The sequence below is a fragment of the Marmota marmota genome, unplaced genomic scaffold (genome assembly GCF_001458135.2).
Source record: "Marmota marmota marmota unplaced genomic scaffold, marMar, whole genome shotgun sequence".
Taxonomy (NCBI): domain Eukaryota; kingdom Metazoa; phylum Chordata; class Mammalia; order Rodentia; family Sciuridae; genus Marmota; species Marmota marmota.
This window is the reverse complement of record NW_026000005.1, coordinates 50142670-50159518: the sequence shown is the minus strand read 5'-3', so window position 1 is coordinate 50159518 and position 16849 is coordinate 50142670. Positions and strand designations below refer to the sequence as shown.

The following is a 16849-nucleotide window of genomic DNA, read 5'->3' as shown; positions in this document are numbered from 1 at the left end:
ATGCTCTGCGCAGTGACCCCAGCTGGCATGGGGAGAAGCCATGGGACTTCTAGGCCCAGCATGTGGCAGGTGGCCAATGAGGGCAGAAGCGGTGTCCTGGGTGTGAAGCACTCTGCCATGACCGTGGCTGGATCAGCGTCATCGGGGACACTCCTGGGAATGTCTTCCAATCCGTGGGTAACAGCTGAGCCCTCGCAAACCCATCACCCCGATGTCCCTGTGTGCCCTCGACATGGGTGGATGGCAGGGGAAGGGATCCACCACTGTACCAGGGTGACCCAGTGCTTAAGCCTCTTGCGCTTCAAGTTCACGTGCAGCTGCTCCGCTAAGAGCTGAAAGAGCAGAGCAACACTGCAGTACTGCAGATGCCATTGAGAAAAGCCGGACTGAGAGGAATGAAGCAGGGACAGTCCTCTGCCTGCCAAATGGACATGGGACAGGACGGCCCACTGTCCTGTACAGTGGAGCCTAGGACAAGAGACCATTGCTCATGTGAAAACGGTTTTTCTGGTGGTTTCACGTAGTACTAAGAGTTTAAGAAGGACCAAGATAAGATTCTGCCTTTGTTGTTATAATGTATCTTTTTTCTGAGAAGGTTAATAAAACCTTGTGAGTGGAGCCTCTGATTGTCTTATTTACTTCTGGGGCTGGAGGCAGGGAGGCTTTGACCTCCAGTGGGAGGCTGACTGGGGGCAGCCTGTGTTGGAGGAAGCTGGGGTCCACCTGAGCTGAGTGGAGCACACAGCCACCTCTGCGACTTAGGCAGGGTCACATAGGGATTGGCAGGAGGCAGCTCTTTGGATGGGCTAGGACAGGATTTCGTGTTCCGGGGGTTCCTGGTGACCCTAACGAGAGCCACTGAGCTACTGGGGTGAGGAAGGGGCTGCACCTCTACCCTGGTCGCCTCTGCCCTGGCTCCTGCCCACCACTGTCCCTGTCTGCAGCTGTCACTTTTCTCCAAATACCAACCACAGACTGCTACCCACGCTCCCTGGCACGGTGGCCCTCTGACGGGGTGTCCTCTGGTGGCTTCCCAGCTGGGGCGATGCTGCTCGGGCAGAACCCACACCCTGAGCCTCTTTGTGACCTTGCCGCACTGGCAGAGAGCGGAGAGCCTGGATGTGACCCAGGTGGACCAGCTCTCTCCTCCCAAGGCCACGGCAGCCCCCGTTTCCTCTCTGTTCCTCTCAGGCCTGGACAATGCCCAGGACTTAGGGCTTCCAGCTCTGAGGTGCCTCTTCATCTGTATTTCACGCACAACCTTCCTCCGAGAATCATGGAATGTTTAAGCTGGAGAATCGCTTAATAAGTTGCTTTGACATATCCGAGAGCTGATTTTATTAAATAAAAGATCACAGATGAGGGATCCGGAAGGGGAAGGGAGTCCCTTGATCCTGCAGTGGGCATTGTGTCCATCTTACTGACGAAAGTGCCAGGGCAAGGTGGCCTGGGGAGGCATCAACTTGAGAATTTGAAGCTGCTGCTAGGCAACACCATCCCCAACTAGGAAATCATGCCAAGCAGCACCCTGTCAGAGGGTGGCCACAACGGCACACGCTTGGAATTTGGAGAGAAGAGCCACGGCAGGGGCCGGCACACAGATGGTTCCAATCCGTCTCCACCGCAGTCCCGTCCAATTTATGTAGCCTTTTCTCTAACCAATAAATCCAGGAGAGAGGCAGTGCCTCTGCAGACTCTGATGCTAAAAATAAACTCTCAATGTCCAGGCCAAAAAGAAAGCACCCACAAATGCAGGCCACCCCAAATTCAGCAGGCGCACGGGTAGGAGGGAGGAAAAGAGCGGGGCTTTGGGCTCAGGGAGAGGCATTTCCATCTTAGCTCAGCCACAGTGCGCTCTGGAGCTGCCCCGCGTTCTTAGTGGGTGCAGGTGAGATGGCCGTGGGCAGGGCCCCGTCAGTCTGGCTCTGAGTCCTGCTTCTGCCACTTCATAGCCCTTGCTTCAGAAGGTCCTCGAGCCTCAGGGTCCCCATCTGTGAGCAGGGTGAAGGCAACAGCGTGCACTCTGTGGGGTTGAGCTAAAGATGAACAATGTCACCTGCACTTGAAGTCCCCAGGGGAGGAGGCAGTGTCAGGAGCATGCTGGCTCCGACAGCTACGGCACGTGTGCCCAATGCCCGGCACACACCTGCTCAATCACCAACTGCCAGGGCTCCCTACGGTCACCACCCACAGTGCCTTGGGGACTGGGATTAATGTCGGAGACTCTGACTCCTTGAGCTGTTGGCTCTGGGTCCGCCGGCTCACACCCCAGCACTGACTGACCAGCGCTGCCTTCCCTCTGCCCGTCCGGCACGCTGGGTACCATGGAGCAGCCAGCCAGGTGGCGTGCTGCACAAGGGTCCCGTTCAGTCACTGTCCACTCTGTCCCAGAGGGTGCATAATCTGCTTCCCATCCCGACTTGGTACACAATGCCGGGAAAACAGCCGCCGTGTCCCCAGCGTTTTTCCCTCACCCACTGAATGGCCGCCTTGGTTCAGAATCACCCCTGTTGCCGAATGATGTTTTAAGAAATATATAAATAGGAGGCCATTGCGCTGTGCTCGCTGTGGCTGAAACAGCTTTTATCTGTCGCGATTTCACACAAAGCACAAATTGTTGCAAAAATACCTGAGCTCCGTGCTCGTGGGGGCGTTTGAAGAGATTGTTAGGTGTGTGCAGTTATTCACGGGCCACGGGTCAGTCCGGCCCCAGCTCCACTGCAAAGCCCTGCGCGGCCTGGAGGGACTCGGAGCTGCCTTCCAGCGAGACTGTGGCCACAAAGGCGCAGCCGGATGCAGATGCGGGGAGCGTGACGGGCCCTGGTGCTGCACGGGTTTTCTCCTGGCAGGCCGGCTTGAATGAAAATGGGGTGGCGAGTGGGCTGGCATCAAGACTCACGGCCGGTTGCCATCGTCTTCAGCTGAGAGTCATGGGTTTATTGCAAACCGAATGGAGAGGAGGCTCAGGGTCCTGGGCAGCGTCTCCATCAGGACAGCTGCCAGGGTGCAGGGAGGCTGGCGCCTGCCCTGCTGTGCACGGGTCTGAGCAGCAGGCATGTGAACACGGCATGCAATGGAGTGCGGGTGGGCTCACCCCAGGGCGCCCGGCCCAGCGACCCCACTGTCCAGGGCCTCAAGCCCACCATTGGCGGGGAGACCCCACGCACCCCGAGAGGGGAGGCTCTCACCTCCAGGGCTTTTCTGTGTCCTTTGCAGGTGGCCAGGCAGCTCCAGCCATCCGTGGTTTGGATCGAAGACGCAGAGAAAACCTTCTACAAAAAAGTCCCCAACAATGAAAAGATGGTGAGGACTTCTCCATGTTCCCTGCTCTGACCTTGCCTTCCTCCAAGGGCCCCGGGTGGGGGTCCCACCTCCACTTTTCCAGAAAACCTTGCCTTGTCCAGGGAGAAAGGCAGTGGGGGTGCGTGGTCTGTCTCTGCCCTAGGAGCTGGTCTGCCTGTGGAAGGGTCCAGGGGTCGGATCCTGAGGTCGGATCCTGAGGCATGATTCAGAAGAAAATGTGGAAGAAGGGGGAGGGGATTTCCAACCCAAACATGGGTCCAGAGGGAAGAAGCAATTTAGAGAACTCGGCTCCGAGGCAGCCAATGGCACACACAGGGGTTATTATTAGGATTTCCTATTGTTCATAATAATAAATAACAAAAGGCCTGAAATTCACGAACAAAGGCCGTCAACAGCCAGCTAAGGCACCGAGGGCCTCCGGGGAGCCCCCTTCGATTGCTTCCTTCCTTCTTTTCTCTCCTTTCAATGGCCCCCTCCCCCATGCTTCCCCCCGCAAATCACCAGCAAATTTCCCACAAGTTAAAAAAAAATTGCAGAAACACATGATTGTTATTCCACATCAATTTGCACCAAAGCAAATAGTGGTTAACTGTGAATTTCTGATTAAATTCATAAGGATTTTAATCACTCTGAATCCTTATGTATTATACATCCTTTTTAGCAGGTCGGGTGATTTGGATAAAGAAAGCTCAATCTTTTCTTCTCCAAATGAGCCCTGATTGCCCTGTCATTGCAGAAACTCTTAGGAGGGCTCATTTATTATGTCATCTGGGAACCTAGCCACCAGCGCCCTCTGCTGGCCACATGGCTGCACTGAGGACGAAGGGGAAAGTCCACACATGAGAAAAATTGATGCTAGAAATAACTGTGAACCAGATCACAAATCTAGAGAGCAGTGCAAGGCTGTGCTTAATCCAGGGGTCATGCCCCTGAGGTCATCAGAAGTTTGGCTCACTAATGGGCAGGGACTGTTACTGTCCCACATAACTTCAGCCTGGGTGGAACTTGAAAGGTATGGGCCCCCCGGGCCTGCTCACCTTAGCTCTCTGTGCATCCTTCAGCAAATAACTTAACCTCTCTGAGCCTCCACTTCATTAACTATCAAATTAGAGGGTTCCCTCCAGAACAGCCTCTGTGTTAGTTCATGAAGCCTCTCTCTCGAATCCTCTCCCAGGACCCCTGAAGCTCTTGATTGGCTGAGGGAAATTACAGCGTCTGCTCACCTGCAGCCTGAGTCCATGCAGACTCAGAGGAATATGAAGTGTTCCTTAATAAGGCAGCCAGAGGGGCACTGGGCAGGGCTGGTGGACCCAGCACTTCAGAGAGTCAGCACAGAGGGGCAGGAGGAGGCGGCGGAGGGGGCAGATGGGAGCAATAGAGCTGGAACCAGGCCTCCAGCTCCCCTGGCCTGCCCCGCACAACCGGCCGGCCTCACTTGGGTAGGAGGTGAGGCCCTCGGAGGCCCGTGCCCGTGCTCTTTACTCTGCTCGCTTCTGCACTGGAGGATGCGAGGACCCTCAGTGGAACTGGCTGCCTCAAAGACCACCAGTTGTGCCCTGGGGCGAGTCCCAAGCCACCTGGGGGACACCAGGTGAATGCCTCCTGCCTGAGCCCGCTGCAGGTCAGACAGCGGCAGAGGCCGGTGCACCGACCACAGCCGCCCAGCACCACCCCCGGCAAGAGGTGGAGGTGGGGAGACTCGTGTGTGCCCATCTCCCCTCGGGAACATGGCTCTCCACCAGTCCCGCACCCCAGGGACGGCCTCTCAGCCTTGGGGACTCCTGAGTCTTCCCTGAGCTGCTCACCACCAGGCCCTGGGCTGCCCACAGTCTACAGGCGAGGACCAAGCCAGGCGGCCAGCACATGAGCAGGCAGAGGAGCCAGGACGTCCTGCCCACCTCCCCGCTGTGTCTCTCAGCCGCCCGGGAAGCCAGCATCTCCTTCCACCACCCCACCACTGCGCTGGAGGCTGCCCTCATCCCAACGGAGGCCAGAGAAGAATGTCCATCTGCAAAGAAACCCAGGGCCTGCCGTGCCCGCCGTCCACAGCCAGGAGACAGAGCAAGGCCCTGGCCCCGTGACGACTGCCAAAGTCCCTGGAAAGAAAAGCCCCATCTGCGGTGACTGGATCCACCCTCCAAGGCTTCTGCCTGGGAGCTAAGGCCCCTCCCAGGGCCAAGTGCATGGAGCTCACCCAGGCCCAAGCAAGGAGGCCTGGAGAAGGCCCACCGCACCGCCACAGGGCCTGGAGCTCAGAACCTATGACCCAGGGAGCCGAGCCCCTGGGTGGCAGGGATGGGAGGCCCTGACGTCCAGGACTGCTTTAGGCCACAAGTAGAGGAGCCTGGTGGCAGGAGGGACATTGATGGAAAGTGTTTTCTTCCCCAGGCACAATACACATCAGATCACTCTCAGGTCCCTGGGAGAACAATCGCATGGTTCTGTTTTGCAGAAGAGGCTGCCCGCTAGCTGTGGGCAGTGTCGGTGTGCAGAGGCCACATCCTGACCCCACCTGGACACCACTTACAGGCTGGAAGACCCTGAGAGCAACCACCCTGTCTGCCACAGGGCCAGCTGTCCCCAGCCCCAGCCTGTCCCCCAGCACATCATCAACCTCGGGCTCATTCCACTCCTCTCCTGAGAACTGCCTTTGACTCAGAGGTGCATGACTCCGGAACCCTCCATCCTCCTGCCCCTCCCCTGTGCCCCTCATAGTCCCTTTGCCCCCGGGAAGCTCTGACACCTCCAGGATTTCAGAAAAGTCCAACCCAACCCCGATGACCCCACTGCCACTGTCCCCCGCACATGCCTGCTCGTGCCCCCTCCTGTGCCCTGGGAGGAGGGCCACCCTCTCCTCCAGGGGAGAAGGCAGAACGGCCACTCCTGAGCTTCCGCACCGCTGCCCTTCCTTGCTGCATCGGAGGCTCCCTGGCGTGGCGCCGCCCTCCCTGGCGCCGCCCTCCCTGGCGCTGCCATCACTGCAGGCCCCTCCCCAGGACGTTGCTGGCTTCACTGGGGCCAGCTGCTGCGGGGGTTTTGTGGCGCTAACTGCAGGAAAGCAAATTGAAATTGCCGTGTGGATGCCAGCCACGGATTTGGAGTTGCCCACAGTAGGACAGTTGTGAGGGCTGGCAGGCCCCGCGGCGGGGGCAGCGGGTGGAGGTTTCCAGGTGATCGTGGGGACGTTTCCCAGCGTGATCGATGAGCGTGCAGGTCTCAGGAAGATGGACAGCTCTGGGCTGGACAAGGGCCGCGGAGTGTGGGGGCTACTGATGGAATGGACGAACCGCCTGTTCCCCTCCCCTGCACCTCACCAATACAAGGACGTCGGCTGGACACAGCCCAAGATCAACATTTGTCATCCAAATAGGCTAATTAACTTTAGGCAGCCCTGCCATTTCAGGACACGCAGGTAGCATCATCTACGGTGGAGAGCACACCACAGTCACCATGGCAACCGGGCTGCTGGGGATGGGCTCAGACCGCAGGTGTCTCTGCCCCCATAGAGCCTGCTCCAGCCTGGGACCCTCAGATCAGTGCTTCCTCCACCGACTCTGGCAGCTCGTGTGCCTCTCAGGAGTCCCAGTCACTCCCTCCAGGTTCACTCCACAGCGGCAAGTTTCTTACTGGCCGAGCTGCTGTCACATCCGCTCACTTCCTAGCCCACCAACATCTGCTGCCCACCATCATCTGCTGCCCACCATCATCTGCTGCCCTCTCCACTCCAAGAAATGGATCTCAGAAAGTTCCCCTCGATGCAAAAGAAGTGCCAGACTTCTCTGAAATCGTGTTGTTGAGCAGTTTTAAAGGAGATCTGCATACGTGGAAGGACCTTCACATTCGTGGGTTGCTAAGATGTCAGTCATCTCCAGATGATCTATGGGTTCAGTGCCACCCCATAAAAATCCTGGCTAGTTTATTTTATTTTCAGAAACTGTTAAGCAGGTCCTCAAATGCACATGGAAATTCAAAGGCCCTGCCAAAACCCTCTCCAGAAGAAAGTAGTTCAAGGGAGGACCCCGACACCTCCCAACTTCATTCCCCAACTGACTTCAGCATTGGGACACTCAGGACGGCGGGTACGGGCACAGGAGACACGTACAGATGGACAGAACCGACGTGAGGGTCAGAAATGACTGCTGACCTTACAGCCACTTGGTAAAGCGCTAAGACCACTCAATGCAGAAATAACCTTTCGACAAATGCTACAGCATAACCGGCAGCCACCTACGGAGGGATGCAGCCGCCTCCGACCCCTGCCGCATGCAAAAATCAGCTCAGCGTATCGCACTCCCACAAGTAAGAGCTAAAACGAAAAAGCTCTTGGGAGAAAACGCAGACCTAAAGCTCCGCGGTAGGCAGTGGTTTCTTAGGTGTGACACCAAGAACACAAGCACAGAAGAAACTTTAGACGGTATCTCCTGGAATCTAAGATGGTTTCGCTTCAGAGGACACCACTGAGGAGACTAGCAGCCAGTGGGCCGACTCTGAAAGGCCCAGCTCAGACCAGGGGCCCTGCAGTGGGAGGCGGGGCCGGTGCAGATTGACAGGCGCCCTTCAGGAAGTGCCCTCCTGGCCCTGGCCAGGGTTAGAGGTGGAGCCTGCATCTGCAGTGGCTTCTCCCTTAAACTTTGTGATCTGAAGTCAAAGGCAGAGACCTAGATTCCTCTCTTAATGAAATAACGTTTTTCTGTCACCGACTTCTGCCTCATTCCAGAGTAAAAGCAAAGTTCTCATGTGGCCTGCAAAGCCCCAGGGACCTGGCCTCTCTTCCCTCTCTGCCCTCCTCCCCTGCCTCTCTCTCCCTTGGCCTCTCAGGGCTTTCTAGAGCCTCCAGCACATTTCTACCTCAGGACCTTTACACGCACTCTCCTCTCTGCCTGAAACTCTTCCCTAATCCACACAGCCTTCTCCTGCCCCAGTCTGCTCAAACATCACCTTAGTATAGTGTCCCTTCTGCTTGCCTCCACTCCCTCAGGACTCCTCTCCAGCTCCATAGCCCGTTTCCCCTGACTTGACTTAACTGTTCATCTGTGAACCTGCCTTTTCCCTCTGCCGAATCGTCAGGCACGAGGGTGAGGATTGGGGTCTGGTTCGATCACCGCTGTAGAGCCAGCTTCTGGCCCGCGGCTGCAGCTCCATCCACGTTACACAGACTGGGCTGGGACTGCAGCTCAGTGGAAGAGCCCTCGCCCAGCAGGGGAGGAGGCCCTGGGTTCAATCCCCAGCACAGAAAAAAGACCCTGGGAGCCTTTTGCAGGAGAGAAGAGGGAGGACGGGGCATCGCGCTGGAAGGGTCCACGCCACAGGCCAGGACTGCATGGAACCCATCTGAGCAGAAGCACTGTCGCGCTTTCCACACCAAGGGACCGAGACCTCCCGGGGCTCAACATTGGACACAGAGCCAGCAAATGCAGGGCCTAGGCCCCAGGCCCAGGAGCATAACCACTGTGAGGGGCAGTGGAGGAGAGCCCAGGCCAAGGCCCTGTGTGGGGCCCGGACAGCAACGGACCTTATACTTGGGTTTCAACCCTGCCTTGTTCTGCAAATAGCCCTCCATGAGCCCAAAACCGTCATCCAAAGTGGTGCACAGAACAGCCCTGACTTGAGGGCCTCGGGAGGAGGTGGCAGGGCAGTGGTGGGGGCTGTAGGGGCAGGAGGTGAGGAGTGGGTGCAAAGGGGGTTGCCCAGAAGGGTGGGTTATTAGGGGTCACTGAGGAAAGGGTGAAGACAAGGGGCTTGGGGAGAATCAATTGCTCAGCAAACACTGGTTGAGCACCATCTGTATGCAAGAGACTGTTGTCCAGCCTCTTCACTGAATCCCTATTTCTGCATCTCTTCCCTTGCTGTCCCTCTAGCCCAGAGGGCCCATGGATGGCCCCCAAGATGGACAGCAGTTCCACATAACTCTTCCAAAGTGCTGAGCTAAAAACAAGAAAGTAAAGGAAATGACAAGACAACTCGCAGAGGGTACTGGCTGATGAGGGGCTTGTATTCAGATCATGAAAAGAACCCTGACAACGCAGTCTCAGGAACCTAAAGCAGGAAACCCAGATGGCCAAGTGGGCCCAGGATCTAGATGCACATTTTCCAAAGAGGACATTCAGATGTCAATGTGCTCATGAAAAGGTGCAGTCTCTTCAGCCATCAGCCAGTGGGAGCGGGGTGGCCAAGGCTGCGCTGGGGGTCTCTGCAGAGGCTCTCCATCCCCCGGCCCTCTTCTCAGGCTCTCTCCTCACTTGCCTGTGCCGGTCAGCTTCACCTAAAGCCAGGTACTGCCCGTGGCAACCTGGCCACAGCAGCCCCCATCCCCGGGCGCAGAATGAGTGCCTGAGCCTGTGCCCCTCCTTCATTAGCAAGTGCCGAGACACCCCCGTCTCAGAACCTTTGTGACCAGGGTCCCCATTGTGTCACCATCAGCAAAGGAACCTTGAATTCTTCCTCCAAACAGCTCAGGGGAAAGCAGGAGAACGGCACTCGCCCGCGTCCCAGGCGCTCCTTCCCGTGGACGGCAGCCGGCAGCCGAGTCTTCCACTGCTTGGGTCAAGGGCGCCAGCCCTCGGTCGGCTCCTTCCTTCCCTCCCACTTTCCAAATCTGAATGTCAGAGGGGAAGGAACTGCCAACAATCAAACCTCACCCGGACTGGGAAGTGCCTCCCAGGCGCCGGGCAGAGGCGCAGAGCTGTGAAATCACCTTGATAAGCGCAACCCCCTGCTCCCATTTCCAAGAGGAGGTCCTTGGTAGTTTTAATTCTTTGTTCTGCACGTGGAGTGATCTTTCTCCCCTCTCTTACTCCCAGAATGATCCTAAACGCCTGAAAAAACAACTACCCAAAATCCTGAAGCTCCTGAAACCGGACGACAGGATCCTGATCGTGGGGACCACACAGCATCCATTCGATGCTGAACTTCAGTCTTTCTGCAGAGCCTACCAAAAAATTATTTTGGTTCCCAGACCAGACTATGCCTCCAGATATGGCAAGTATCCTGAGCCCCTTCCACATGTGGTTCCCAGGTGGGCTGCGGGGCTGGCGGGCGGGTGTGTGGGGCCAGGATGCCACCTCAGAACCGCTGACCATCCACGCAGCCCCGGGGGGCAGTGTGGTAACAGTGGGAAGAGTCAGGGGTCCAGGCTCCCAGGAGCCCTGCTCAGAATCCCAGCTGACACTCAGCAGCCGGGCGACCCTGACAGGGCAGCTGACCTCCCTGCTGCCATCTGTGCACACCTGTCCACTTCTCAGGCTCTTGTGCCTCTCACCTAGACTGCTGGCAGGACACTTGGCCCCAGGTCAGCTTCCAGGAGGTCCTGGGCATTGGTGGCAGCAGTGTAGGAGGGAGGGATGGAAAACAGGGTGGTCAGTGGCAAGAGGGAGCTGGCAATGTAACTAGTGGTCACGTCTGCCACCTGCTGCTTCATGACAACCTGCCCACTGGCTTAAAGCAGCGGATGGTCCCCCTTGTGCATCGGGGGTGGACTGGTCTCCTCCGGGCATTCGCCATGGGGATCTCACCTATTGGAGGCAGATGGCAGCTAGGACTCCAGTTATTAGAAGGCTGCGCAGGGCTGGACATCTGAGACTGTTCCCTCATGTGCCTGGAGTGGCGCTGGCCATCAGGGGAGCCCAGCAGGGCTGTGGACCAGAGAGCCTACGTGGCCCCTTCCTGCAGCTCAACAGCTCAGCTCTAGGAGGGAGCAGCTCCAGGCAATAGCTGGAAGGCTTCCTGTGACCAGCCTCAGAAGTCACAGAGTCACCATCGCCACATGGGGGGCGGTCAAGGAAGTCCAGGACCACCAGACTTAAGGACAATGGGAGATGCAGAGTGTGAAGACTGTGGGTGTGGCTCTCAGCAGATGGAGGAGTGGCGAGGGGACTGGGATGGGGATGGGGATGGTGGTCGGCGTTAGAAGGGTGGAGATGGGCAGGCGCAGGCTACTGAGGAGCCGACGGTGGCCACACTGCACAGGTGGTAACAGTGACGGCCCAGCATGGGTGACACTTGGGGAGCTGGGAGCAGTGGTTGTGGAGATGATGGCAGTCCAGTGGCGGTGGTGTTAGGAGGGTGGTGGCAGTGGTGGCAGTGTGGGGTGACACTGGGAAGTTGGTGGAGGTAGGCATGGAGCAGTGGGGAGCATCAGGGGGCAGCCATGCAGCCGATTAGGTGAGACCTGGCTTTTACTAACCCTCGCCAGTCACCACCCAAACAAGGGACACATGTGTCCTCATCTGCTTGTTCTTGAGTTCCTGGCCAATTTTCTTCACTAAAGAACACTCCTTGAAAATGGTGGGTCATCATGAATGTAGAAAGGAGACCATGAGTGCAGAGGAAGGGGACAGGGGAGGGGGAGAGAGAGGCCAGGGGAGGGACCGGGGAGTGACACCAATCACCCACGCTGTGGCGTGTGAGCACTCTGTGATGGAACCACTGTTCTGTGTGATCAGTGTGAACCACTAAGAAGACACAAGGGCAGCCCGGGCGCCCCACATGGATACTCACTAGCCATGGCCACTCTGTTGGCAGCAGGGGCTTCTTTCTCCCTTCATAAGGGGAGATCTGTCTTCATCAACCAGTCTCATCCCAAGGGCAGGAGGACCCAGGGCCTGTCACTTATCATCCTTCGGTGGCTTCCCCATCCCTAGGTGGCTTCCCCATCCCTAGGTGGCTTCCCCATCCCTAGGTGGCTTCCCCATCCCTAGGTGGCTTCCCCATCCCTAGGTGGCTTCTCATTCCTAGGTGGCTTCCCCATCCCTTGGTGGCTTCTCATTCCTAGGTGGCTTCTCCATCCCTAGGTGGCTTCTCCATCCCTAGGTGGCTTCCCTATCCCTAGGTGGCTTCTCATTCCTAGGTGGCTTCCCCATCCCTTGGTGGCTTCTCATTCCTAGGTGGCTTCTCCATCCCTAGGTGGCTTCTCCATCCCTAGGTGGCTTCCCTATCCCTAGGTGGCTTCTCATTCCTAGGTGGCTTCCCCATCCCTTGGTGGCTTCTCATTCCTAGGTGGCTTCTCCATCCCTAGGTGGCTTCTCCATCCCTAGGTGGCTTCCCTATCCCTAGGTGGCTTCTCATTCCTAGGTGGCTTCCCCATCCCTTGGTGGCTTCTCATTCCTAGGTGGCTTCTCCATCCCTAGGTGGCTTCTCCATCCCTAGGTGGCTTCCCTATCCCTAGGTGGCTTCTCCATCTCACAGGGCCGCCCGGGGCCCCATGGGATCCCTTGCATCCTGCCAGTGTCAGGAGGAAAGAGGGAAGGTGGCTCAGAGGATGTCACAGGAGGCCCCAGGGACTGGACCCGCAGGGCCAGCCCACACCACCCTGGCCAGGAGGAGTCCCAGACCCCACTGCCCAGGGCCTTGGCAGGACCCCACGGGCTGTGCTCCTGCCTCTGCAGAGCCTCCTGCCCTCCCCTCGGCCTCCTCTCCTCTGTTTTGTTTCTGGGGCCCATGTTTTATGTGTTTGATGAAGTAACGTCGGTGTCATTAATTCGAAGGGGCCAGAACATTACTCTTGACTGGATTGAAGGGTCCCATTGTTTGACAGACCCACGGGCCCTAAAATGAAGCTATTGATGTTGCACGGGCGACTTTGTCCTTTTGATGAAAGATCAGGTGTCTCCAAGATGCAGAGGGCATTGCAGATTCCCACCTGGACCTCCTCACGGCGTCCTCGCGGGAGGAGGCAGGGGCCAGACCTGCAGCTCTGCTCCTGGGCGCAGAGCTGTCCACCAAGCCACGTGCCTGCCACGTATTTCTTCCTGGTGGGTGATCTGTTCAAGCTGCCATTATTGCCGCATCCTGAGCACCGACCAGCATTTCCTCCAGAGCCTTGACGCTTTCACAGCCGCGATGGCGGGGACATTCGTCTTAAAGAAGGACGGTCCCTGCCACAGCAGGGACCAGAAGTGTCTCCTCCCGCCCATCAAGCATGGACTGCAGATCCATAACTGGGCCATCACCTGGCCATCTGTCTGCCCGCAGCAGAGCTCCCGAGGTGCATGGAAACACTCGCCCTCCCACTTGTCAAATTCCTGCAGGCTGTTGGCAGGGAGTGACAATGCCGAGGGCCAGGCCAGCCTGAGTCCCTCGGTCCTTAAGGTTCGCCAGTTATGATTCAGTGTCTACCTCCTTCCCCAGGTCAAGCTGTCTCTGCAAAGATAACCCACCTCCCAAGTTGATGAATGCCTTGTCTGCTCCCCAGAACTCCCTCTGGCCTGTCCCCTCCACGTCCCTAATGCTTCTCTCCTCTGGTCCCTCCCCGGGGGGTCTGTCTGTCTAATTGCCCAATTCATCATGGACCCCACCCGGCCCAGTGTCCGATGGGATGAGTCCAGTCTGTGTCTTCTGGGATTTGAGGCTTCAGAGGGTCAGGGGTTTGTCCAAGTCATGTCATTCATCATTCATTTCTCCTACTTTTGTGAGATCTCACATTAAATGAACTTTAAGATACTGTGTCCGGTGGAGCGGCAGCCAGCGTGGAATCCACTGGGACGTCAGATGCAGACGGGAGAAGCCAAAGACCAGACTCATTTCAGTTAAAGAAGGGAAAGAGAATGTAGATTGATCTGAAGAACTGAGAGATCCTTTGCCTCCAGGAGAGGAAGTGGAACACAGCCCTCCACCCAAAGGCCCCCACCGTGTCAGCAGTGCCCAGCCTTGGCCTGGGCCTGACCCACACTCTCACTGTGGGTCCCTGGGACTGTGCCTGGGCATTCCCCACCTGCACTCCTGAGCGGACCTCTGGCCCCTGGTTCCCACAGTTCTGCACCCTGGGCTCCTGTGCCAACCAAGCCTTCCACTCCGAGCCTCACTCCATGCTGACCCCAGAGCAGCTGCTGTCAAGAGCCTGGGCACGTGGCTTTGAAAAGCCATACACGCAGCTCTTTAAAAGGTAACCTTCAAATCAGTCCAGCACGAGAAGGAAGTGAAGCCCGGCCCTTGGCCCACTCTCGGCCATGCGATCGGTAGGGACCCGTGGGCCAGCTGTGACTGCACCTCCACTCCACACCCACAATCTCTGGAGAGTCATCAATGAAACGAGTCTGTCCAGAAACACTGGCCAAACGACACGAACACCAAGCATCGCCCGTTGTAAATGGCGAGTGGTGTGTCCACACGTGCACGCTGCCCCAGAGGGCTGCGTTCCATTGCTAGTGACCCTCACGTGCAGAGATTGCTCATGTTGGACAGTGGCATGACTTGGGCAGGCACTTCCAGGGATGTGACTATTGCCAGTCTACAAGGCAGCAGGGGACTGAGTCAGGTGTCTATTGCAAGGTCACCTGGCCCTCCCCATCTATCCCCTGATGGTTCCACTTCAAGCCACAGGCAGGAAGGCTGTCCCTGCCCGGCAGGGCTACCACCATCCTGAGTGTCCGCCACAGGTGTCTACTTGGGCTTCAGCGGCTCCAGCTGTGCTCCCCAGGACACTCGTGCCCTCCGGAGTCAGCTCTCAGACGTGCTGGTCCCCTGTAGCTGATGAGTTTGGGCAGAAGACGTTCCATCTCATGGTGTCCCCAGTTGTTACTGGTGTTTCCGTTTTTACCCCAGGTTATATTTTCTAACTCTGTGGCGATCATCATTAGATGGGGATGACCCTTGCCTGCCATAGTCTGTCTTTAAACAAATGTGCCTCGAAGCCTTCCGTAGCTCCTTTTGTGCTGTGTTTATAACTGATGTTTTAGTGAGGGCGGGAAGCACTCGTGCAAGGCACAGTGACCAGCAGTCACCGTGGCAGCAGCACTCACGCAGCTAAGAACAGGGCCCACGGTCAGCGCCGTCGGGCAGCCCACACGCTGCCGTGGCTGCGTCCCACCAAGGCTGAGGACAGAGCAGCTCGGGAGTGGGCCCTTGTTGGCCTCACTGCAGGGCTCCAAACCCTTGATGCCTTGGAGAAACAGGCAGGACCCCGGGGACACTGGCCTTTACCAGCAAATCAGCTCCCCCCAAAGGACCCCCCCAAAGAGGACAGTGGAGGCGAATTGCGGGATCACTCAGCTCCCAAAGCAGTACTCTCTGAAGTGGCTCCTGGGTCCCTTCCTTTACAGTGACCAGTGCACCTTGGCCTTTCACCATCTGTCTTCAGCTCAGTGGATGCGGACGGTGGGATCATGGAACAAATGCAGAACTGACCCTTCACCATGTCTGGCGATGGCCAGATTGTATAGTAACAGTCATGAAAAAAAAAATGTTTCCACACACCTCAGAGAAGGTCAAAATGCTTTAGAAATGTGTGACCAGGTTGTCCTGGTTCTGAGACAGACAGCCCGTGAGTGCCTTCACCTGTCCTCGGTCCCTTCCCTGTGCTGTCTCAACAGAATGGACATAGTTCTCCAAATGTAATGTTAGTTTAAATGTTGCACTGAGTTTGTTCAATCTCTAAAGTAAGCATCAAACTTATTTCATTTGCACAACCTCCTGTGCTCTGAGGGAAATCTCTTCTTTACCCCGGTCCCACCCACCCAGGCACTGTCAATCAACCAACCTATATATACAGGGAGAGAGAACAGGTCACAGTGCTCCACCTAACCCAATGTGTAATATTACCCAGAGCCTTGCAGTAGCTAGAGAAAATCATAATGTGATTTCTAATTCCAGTTGTGCGAATAATATAAGAAATGAACTTTATAACTAAAAAAAAAGAAATGTTAAACTCCTTATCCAAATGCTTGGGAAAATATAATAATCTGATGAGCAGAGATGCCACTTATTCCTCACACAAATTTCCAGTTCTGAAAGCTCTTCAGCATCTGTATGGGTTGCATTCAACTGTACCGGTTAACTCTTCCTTGTCTATTTGCAAGGGACGTGTGATCTATAGACCTCCAGGTCCTGTGGGGGAAGAGTCCCCAGAGGACAATGTTCAGTCATCTGCTCATTTGAATGACTTGTACGTGGGAGTTGGCCCCCGTGTGTCCTTTCAGACAAGATGAAGTTTGTGGAGAGCTGGGCTAGCGCTGCTTGCTCTGTGGTAACGCTTGTTCTCTGTGTCTTTCCCACCATCTTTGATGCAACAGTTTTGTGGAAACAAATCATTCAGCGCAACGGTGGAGTCCTCACCAAGGCCTTGAACATCAGCTGCTTAGCAAAGGTCACCGACGGCTTCACCCAAGGAAACATAGTCAAAGTGGTTAAAGGTGTGCTCACGGACCGGAGAATCCGGCAGCAGACTCAAAAGCCACTCACCCCAGCGGAGTTCATCCCGTTGATAGCCAGCATGAACCCAGTGTACAAAGAAGAAGAAGAGTGCTTTAAGGTAAGCAGTACCCACAGCCAGAGGTGGGCGGACACTGGCCACATGACCTCCTCCCTCTGGCTTGCAAGTCCACGAACCTGAACTCTGCCACATACATTGAAATTTGGAAATGTGACATTTTGGGATCACAGAATCTTTTGAGTCTTAGTAATAAAGCAGGTATCTTCCAAATTTTAGGAAAAACATGCTCTGTGACCTTGTGAATTAACAGCCAAATCGCAGCTTCAAAGGATTCTCTCTCTCTCTCTCTCTCTCTCTCTCTCTCTCTCTCTTTCTCTCTCTCTCTCTCTCTCTCTCTCTCTC

The 16849-nt window shown here is 56.3% G+C and overlaps 1 protein-coding gene across 12 annotated transcripts in view; it reads left to right on the top strand.

Moving 5' to 3' along the window:
• The window catches only part of Iqca1 (IQ motif containing with AAA domain 1), a 126485-nt gene that overhangs the window by 104128 nt on the left and 5508 nt on the right, over positions 1-16849 (top strand). For all 12 annotated transcript variants that reach the window (XM_048808792.1, XM_048808791.1, XM_048808790.1 and 9 more), the window contains 3 exons: positions 3217-3303; positions 10104-10281; positions 16308-16546. In XM_048808792.1, the coding sequence (XP_048664749.1) occupies positions 3217-3303; positions 10104-10281; positions 16308-16546 (504 nt within the window). The remainder of the gene's footprint in view (positions 1-3216; positions 3304-10103; positions 10282-16307; positions 16547-16849) is intronic.